Source organism: Eriocheir sinensis, unplaced genomic scaffold (genome assembly GCF_024679095.1).
Source record: "Eriocheir sinensis breed Jianghai 21 unplaced genomic scaffold, ASM2467909v1 Scaffold85, whole genome shotgun sequence".
NCBI lineage: Eukaryota > Metazoa > Arthropoda > Malacostraca > Decapoda > Varunidae > Eriocheir > Eriocheir sinensis.
In genome coordinates, this window is record NW_026112219.1 from 529858 (window position 1) to 538250 (window position 8393).

The 8393-nt window shown below is 45.7% G+C and overlaps 2 protein-coding genes and 1 long non-coding RNA gene across 3 annotated transcripts in view; 2 read left to right on the top strand and 1 right to left on the bottom strand.

The window, feature by feature from the left end:
* LOC126994688 (uncharacterized) overlaps nucleotides 1-5383 on the top strand; it is a 74245-nt gene extending 68862 nt beyond the window's left edge. The window contains exons 7-8 of the mRNA XM_050853987.1: nucleotides 5016-5171; nucleotides 5328-5383. Coding sequence (XP_050709944.1) covers nucleotides 5016-5171; nucleotides 5328-5383 — 212 coding nt within the window. The remainder of the gene's footprint in view (nucleotides 1-5015; nucleotides 5172-5327) is intronic.
* On the bottom strand, nucleotides 2661-3060 carry LOC126994693 (uncharacterized). The gene is made up of 2 exons (XR_007749473.1): nucleotides 2977-3060; nucleotides 2661-2941 (listed from the first exon to the last, which is right to left on the bottom strand). It is a non-coding gene; the product is annotated as an uncharacterized LOC126994693 (long non-coding RNA).
* The window catches only part of LOC126994694 (insulin receptor-like), a 28064-nt gene continuing 24739 nt past the window's right edge, over nucleotides 5069-8393 (top strand). Inside the window, exons 1-2 of the mRNA XM_050853991.1 lie at nucleotides 5069-5171; nucleotides 5462-5606. Of these exons, the coding sequence (XP_050709948.1) occupies nucleotides 5477-5606 (130 nt within the window). The 5' untranslated portion in view covers nucleotides 5069-5171; nucleotides 5462-5476. The remainder of the gene's footprint in view (nucleotides 5172-5461; nucleotides 5607-8393) is intronic.

Here is an 8393-nt window from a genome sequence, read left to right on the forward strand (position 1 = left end):
CTAGCAATCCTCTACCTCTCCGGAATTCCCTGAGGTGGTAAAACACACTGCACCCGTCAACGTCACCCAAATTTGAGTTCACTTGCGGTGGTTTAGTGATCGCCACTATGTCAGGGTTAAAGGGTAATGACTTCATCAAGTGTGTTGCTCAGGGAAGTGACACATTTAACACCGAAGGCAGCTCATGCCAAATGCGCAGCACATCAAAATGCTTGTATTGTCCGTGTCATACAGTAGCCGATTTTTTTCCGTTTTATGAATACTCATCACTAATTTAATGGGCTGCTTAACATACCGTCCTGCTTGGTGGCCACTACTGCGAAATAGTTTGTTTTCTGCGTGTCAAGAAGCGGGGTGAGATTTGATTTTTTGAGTTGATATTGATATATATATCTCTATATATATATATATATATATATATATATATATATATATATATATATATATATATATTTTTTTTTTACGTTGTTGCCTATTGCGCCGGTAGGCATCTTCCCGGTGGGGCCTGATGGTCGGCCCAAGGCTTCTTCCAGGTGGGGCCTGATGGTCGGCCCAGCCCGTTCTGGCGCAGGCGAGTGTTTATAGTGGCGCCATCTTGCATTGGCTCATGCTGCCCCCCGGAACTCGTTCTTGATTCGCTTGGACGGCTTCCTCTAGAGTCCGGGTTGATGGGTGGTCTTCAGGACAGCATGTGGGTAGTTTTAAGCCACTCGGCGGTGACTGAAAAATCCGAGTGGTAGCGTGAGGATTCGAACCCGCGTCGTCCATCACGCGGCGAATGTGGGTCCAGTACGCTATCACTTCGGCCACCGCCTACCTATATATATATATATATATATATATATATATATATATATATATATATATATATATATATATATATATATATATATATATATATATATTATTTTTTGCTGTATTATCCGTTTCCTCATTCTTAGCGTCTTTTTTGGATGATAACAAAATTGGTACCTTTGGAATATGAAATATGTTTATCTTGCTACTCAGATTTAAGTCGATTTACTCCTTGCTTTAGAACACATTATATTCATCATCATCATCATCTTCATTATCATTAGCAATATCATCTTTATCATCGTCATCATCATCAGCCTTTACTATCCACTGCAGGACGAAGGTTTTCCCCAATTCTCTCCACCTCTTATCTGATGTTAGTATACTCCATCCTGCTGTGGCTGATGCTTTAACTTCATCTCTCCACCTGGTCCTCTGACTACCCTGACCTATCCTACAATTTCTGGATATCCCGCTTAATTTGGTGACCCCCTGTTATCTGTTATAAGCATGATATGCCAAATCACACTTCGTACTATAAACCGTCATTAGAATATATTTGATCTTTGGCTCTTTTCAAATCCATGATGCTCGCTTCTCTCTCTCTCTCTCTGTTTTACCGACTATTTTCCTTTTCATTCCTCTTTATGCGCTTCTTAGCTTTTTCTCTTGATCTCTTCCGAGGCGCCAAGTTTCTGCACCGTTTGTCAGGACTAGCACAATGCACTGATCTTACACCTTTCTCTTCAAGGAGGGTGATATACTACGATGTTTACTAAGAGCGCTCCTACTCATTTCCATCATTTTTTCAATTTCTTTCGTTTGGGCTCTAAGTGCACTGGTCATAGATAGGTGCATTTCCCTACTCAAGTTTTTCTTTCCCGATCATTATTTGTCGTCCTTCAACTGGTCATTGCACATTACCGTTGTTTTCTTCATATTTCTTTCTCTTCATAACTACTTTCTGATTCTGTGTATTTTTTGATAATTTATTGTAAATTTACTTCAAAATCAGTTAGTTCGAGTATGTTATCTGCAAATCTAATGTTGCTAAAGTATTCGTCGTCTGTCCTGATTCTTATGTTATGCCAATCTGTTTGTTAAATTCTTCTTAGCAAGCCTTTAATAATATTGGAGATACCGTGTCGCCTTGTCCAACGAGTTTCATGATGGAATTTTCTCTCGCTTTAATATAAATAAGCATTCTCAGTCTGGGAAATAATGCGAATGTCTTGTCTATCCTTGTAAAGCCTTCACTTGTTCTATATGAGTGCAGCTTTTTTTTGTTGTTGGTGTGTGTGTGTGTGTGTGTGTGTGTGTGTGTGTGTGTGTGTGTGTGTGTGTGTGTGTGTGAGTGTGTGTCGGGGTTGAGGTGGACGCAGCACCGGACGCGGGTCACGGCCGCACAAGTGTAACAGACTGTGCTACGCTGCTGCTTCCCACACGTATACCTCACCCGGATACCCTCTGGCCTCCGGGAACGCAAAGTGCTGTTATTGATACTCATTTCTCGCACTTATGATGGCAGTTAGCGCGACTTCCGCTGACTGGCCTCCCACACCTCTTTTGGGGTGCGCTGCAATGCTGCGCAGGGCTGCGGTGCGGTTACCAATGTCCTGCGGTCGGCTTTGCTTAGTAGCTACTGATGTTTCTGTGTGAAGTGTCTGAAGAGCTTGTTGCTGAACGAGGTGCTGATATGAAATTTATCGGCTTTTATTTAATAATACAGAACAGATATTGTTGCGAGTGTATGCTCTCCCACGCACGAGGATGCGCTCACACACACACACACACACACACACACACACTCACACACACACACACACACACACATTGCCTGTCTGTTTCACAGTAGGGTAGGGTAGGCGGTGGCCGAAATGGTAGCGTACTGGGCCCACATTCACCGCGTGATGGACGACGCGGGTTCGAATCCCCACGCTACCACTCGGATTTTTCAGTCACCGCCGAGTGGCTTAAAACTACCCACATGCTGTCCTGAAGACCACCCATCAACCCGGACTCTAGAGGAAGCCGTCCAAGCGAATCAAGAACGAGTTCCTGGGGGGCAGCATGAGCCAATGCAAGATGGCGCCACTATAAACACTCGCCTGCGCCAGAACGGGCTGGGCCGACCATCAGGCCCCACCTGGAAGAAGCCTTGGGCCGACCATCAGGCCCCACCTGGAAGAAGCCTTGGGCCGACCATCAGGCCCCACCAGGAAGATGCCTACCGGCGCAACAGGCAGCGACGTAAAAAAAAAAAAAAAAAAAGTCTGTCTGCCCGTCTGTCAGTCAGTCAGTCTGTCTGTCTACCCGTCTGTCAGACAGTCAGTCAGACTGTATATCTGTCTGATTGTCTGTGTCTGTCTCTGTCACCCACTCTGTATGTGTGGGTGGGTGGGTGGGGTATAGAGTGTGTGTGTGTGTGTGTGTGTGCAGGCACCCAAATACACCTGCATTATTAATAGTCTGTGTGTGCCAGTTTGTGTAAATGTATGACCTAATTCTTTATTGATTTTACGAATGAAAATTAATATTACTAGTGAAAATCCCTGTCATGCAACATTTGCCTGGACGCCATCCTGTAAACGCTAATCAGACGTTGTCTCGGTGAGGATTCCAAGTCGAGAGCAACGCCATAGAGCCGATGGGGCGTGATGGCACCTCAATTCTGGCCGTCCCATTCTCAGGGCATGTCGTAGTGGTTGCGCTGCTGGCCGTTCGTGACGTGATAAAGTGTTGTTGCATTGTAAGGGAAGGGGGGAAGGAAAGAATAGTGTTTCATTCTTCCGCCACATTCTCTTCCTTTCTCTTTCGTTAATATTTGAGTGTCGCAGTAATGGAGTCGCTGCATGGCGGCTCGTGACGTGATAAAGGCTTTTCGCTTGGGGAGGGAGGGAAGGAGGGAGGAAGGGAAGGAAAGAGTTAAATGCACTTTTTTCCTTTCTCCCCATACGTTGATGATGCTCGTGTGTCGCAGAAATGAAATCGCTGGCGCCTTGTGACGTGATGGAGGCCCGTCATGCCAGACAGGATGGGACGGAGGGTGGGTGAGGAGGTGAGGAGAGGCCCTTGATCCCCCGATGGTGTATCGCACGGCCCTCGCTTTCTCCTCCCTCCTCTTACATTAATGCTCCCCCTTCCCGCTGCCTCTGCTTCCTCCAGGACGTCCCTCCCTGGCCGGCTGCTCGTTGGCCAGCGTGGCGGCGAGGGCGGGCAAGTCACGGTCGGGATGCGCACGCCAAGCCACGCCATGCCGGCAGGAGACTGGCGGTACAGGCACGGCACGCCCCCTCGAGGGAGAGAGAGAGAGAGAGAGAGAGAGAGAGAGAGAGAGAGAGAGAGAGAGAGAGAGAGAGAGAGGGGATACAGACAATCTCTTATTCAGTGGAAAACATAGAAAGACATACACATTGGAAGGGAAGAAGATACGCCCCATCAATTTAGACGCTTACTGACAAGATCACTTTATTGTAGCCGGGGAAGGGAACAAATAGCTGTTATATACGACCCGAGGCAGACAGACAGACAGACATGCCGGCACCCAGCAGAGGCGAGACGAGTCAATACCAGCCAGTCATGCAGGTGTTGCGCATTCATAATTTTTGCGTCTGCATGGACTAATGATAATGATATACCGTCACGGGTTTAATTGACTGCTCTTTTGTGCTAGCGTGGCTGTGTCTGTCTTTTTAGGGCATTGGGATATTTTCTTTTGTTATATCTGGGCATGAACTAGAATAGGGTGGAAATTTAGATTTTTTTATGGGGAATATTTTGTGACTGATCGATAAGCAGTTTGCGCTGGTGTGACTGGTGTTGGATTATTGGGTTCGGAAATATCTGGGAAGACTTTAAAGATGGGAGGAAATTTTTCCTCGTGCACTGACAAAAGTTTGATTGATATCTAGAACAGAATTTGCGTAATAGTATTTAATTTTTTGTTATTGATAAGTTTTCTATATTTTCTTTCATCTGGGAATGAACCAAAGGGAGGAGCAAATTTGTTCTCAAGGGGGAGGAATTTCATTGCGATGAGATGAGTTTGATGATTTATTAAAATGGTTTATTAAATTTACATGAAGATAATCTGTTTCAAAGAATTTTTTATTGTTATGTCTGAGAATGAATGAAAGAGGGGAGGGGAACTGTCTTATTATCAACGGTGGATTCTCTTATATAGAAATAATACGGCTACACCTGTTCACCTTTCCCCCCAGTGTGCTCCGATGGGTGCCAGGGACGATGTGTTGCCGGGCCAGCGGCACCCCACCACCGCGATCTCCACCCCCACCGCCCCCACCACATGCGACGCCCCTCCTCTCCACGAAGTCTGCCCCTTCTATTCCTCTCCTTCCCTCGCCCCCTCTCTTCAGGTATACACCAAAACCTTCCCATCCAAACACGAACGCACACACACACACACACACACACACACACACACACACACACACACACACACACACACGACATATACTATCGGTGCAGTGTGATTTTGAAATTGTGATACTATGTTGTTCTATATTTTATAGTGTCAATAGTTATTTTCCAAATGCTCTTTTCTCTGTCTGGATTTAGAAGACCCTGAAATAATGAATTATAGTTTATTATAAAAAATGTTTTCATTTGCTAATGAGAATGAAGTTTCGTTCTTCTTCGTCCACAGTGTGTCTGGAACGTTATGAGCGAGGCGGGGCACCCGGGCGGGGCGTCTGGAGGCACCAGTCTGCTGCCGGACAAGCTGTGCCGCAGGGGGCTGACGGTCGCCGCGACGCACCCGAGAAGGCAGTGGTGCGGGTGCCAGAGGGGTGGTGGGTCCTGGCCTCAGGTCTCAGTTACTTATATACATACATACATATATATATATATATATATATATATATATATATATATATATATATATATATATATATATATATATATCTATATATATATATCTATATATATATATATATATATATATATATATATATATATATATATATATATATATATATTTTTTTTTTTTTTACAACAAAGGAGGCAGCTCAAGGGCACAAAAAAAGAAAACAATAATAAAAAAAGCCCCCTACTCGCTGCTCCCAAAAAAGAATTAAAAGAGGTGGCCGAAAGAAAGATCAATTTCGGGAGGAGAGGTATCCTGATACCCTCCTCTTGAAAGAGTTCAAATCGTAGGCAGGAGGAAATACAGATGAAGGAAGATTGTTCCAGAGTTTACCAGCGTGAGGGATGAAAGAGTGAAGATGCTGGTTAACTCTTGCATAAGGGGTTTGGACAGTGTAGGGATGTGCATGAGTAGAAAGTCGTGTGCAGCGGGGCCGCGGGAGGGGGTGAGGCATGCAGTTAGCAAGTTCAGAAGAGCAGTCAGCGTGGAAATATCGATAGAAGGTAGAAAGAGAGGCAACATCGCGGCGGAATTTAAGAGGTAGAAGGCTATCAGTAGGAAGAGGAGAGCTGATGAGACGAAGAGCCTTAGACTCCACTCTGTCCAGAAGAGCTGTGTGAGTGGAGCCCCCCCACCACGTGAGATGCATACTCCATACGAGGGCGGACAAGGCCCCTGTATATGGATAGCAACTGCGCGGGGGAGAAGAACTGGCGGAGACGATACAGAACGCCCAACCTCGAGGAAGCTGATTTAGCAAGAGAGGAGATATGAAGTTTCCAGCTGAGATTTTGAGTTAAGGATAGACCGAGGATGTTTAGTGTTGAAGAAGGTGCCAGCTGAGTGTTGTCGAAGAATAGGGGATAGGTGTTTGGAAGATTGTGTCGAGTTGATAGGTGGAGAAATTGAGTTTTTGAGGCATTGAAGGACACAAGGTTCCTTCTGCCCCAATCGGAAATGATAGCAAGGTCTGAGGTTAAGCGTTCTGCAGCCTCCAGTCTGGAGTCGCGTACTTCCTGTTGTGATGGTCTTCTACTGAAAGAAGTTGAATAATGCAGAGTGGAGTCGTCGGCGTATGAGTGGACAGGACAGTTTGTTATGGAAAGAAGATCATTGATGAATAACAGGAAGAGAGTGGGTGATAGGACAGAGCCCTGTGGAACGCCACTGTTGATAGGTTTAGGGGAAGAGCAGTGACCGTCTACCACCGCAGAGATAGAACGGCCGGAAAGGAAACTGGAGATAAAGGAACAGAGAGAGGGATGGAATCCGAAAGAGGGCAGTTTAGAAAGCAAAGACTGGTGCCAGACTCTATCGAAGGCTTTCGATATGTCTAGCGCAACAGAGAAAGTTTCACCGAAACGGCTAAGAGAGGATGACCAAGAGTCAGTTAGAAGAGCAAGAAGATCGCCAGTAGAACGCCCCTTGCGGAATCCATACTGGCGATCGGATAGAAGGTTAGAAGTGGAAAGGTGCTTGTGAATCTTCCGGTTAAGGATTGATTGAAAAGTTTTAGATAGATAGGAAAGTAAAGCTATAGGGTGGTAGTTTGAGGGATTGGAACGGTCACCCTTCATAGGCACAGGCTGTACAAAGGCATACTTCCAGCAGGAAGGAAAGATAGATGTTGATAGGCAGAGACGAAAGAGTTTGACCAGGCAGGGTGTCAGCACAGAAGCACAGTTTTTAAGGACAATAGGAGGCACTCCATCAGGTCCATAAGCCTTCTGAGAGTTGAGGCCAGAGAGGGCATAGAAAACATCATTTGGAAGAATTTTAATAACAGGCATAAAGGAGTCAGAGGGGGGATGAGTAAGAGGAATATGCCCAGAATCGTCTAGGGTGGAGTTCTTACAGAAAGTTCGAGACAGATGAGACGGCAGTGCTGCCGTCAGGTTTAAGGAGAGGAGGGAAAGAGGAAGAAGTGAAATTGGAGGAGATATTTTTGGCTAGATGCCAGAAGTCACGGGAAGAATTAGAGGAAGCAAGGTGATGACATTTTCTATTAATAAAAGAAGTTTTGGTAAGTCGGAGAATAGATTTGGCACGATTCCGGGCTGAAATGTAAAGGTCAAAGTTAGTGGGCGTTCGAAGGCTCTGGAACCTTTTGTGAGCTGCCTCTCTATCTTTAATAGCACGAGAACAAGCGTGATTAAACCAAGGCTTTTTAGCATGAGGAGTAGAGAAAGTACGTGGAATGTATGCCTCCATTCCAGAGACAATCACCTCTGTGGTGCGCTGAGCACACAGAGAGGGGTCTCTTTCCTGGAAGCAGTAATCATTCCACGGGAAATCGGAAAAGTACATCCTCAGGTCGTCCCACCGAGCTGAAGCAAAATGCCAGAAGCATCGCCTCTTCGGCGGGTCCAGAGGATGTACAGGAGCGATAGGACAGGATACAGAAATAAGGTTATGATCGGAGGAGCCCAACGGAGAGAACAGTTTGACAGAGTAAGCAGAAGGATTAGAGGTAAGAAAGAGGTCTAGAATGTTGGGCCTGTCTCCAAGACGGTCGGGAATACGAGTAGGGTGCTGAACCAACTGCTCTAGGTCTTTGAGGAGAGCAAAGTTGTACGTTTGTTCACCAGGCTGGTCAGTGAAGGAGGAAGAAAGCCAAAGCTGGTGGTGAACATTGAAATCTCCCAAGATGGAGATTTCAGCGAAGGGAGAGTGAGTCAAGATGTGCTCCACGTTAAAGTTCAAATAGTCAAAG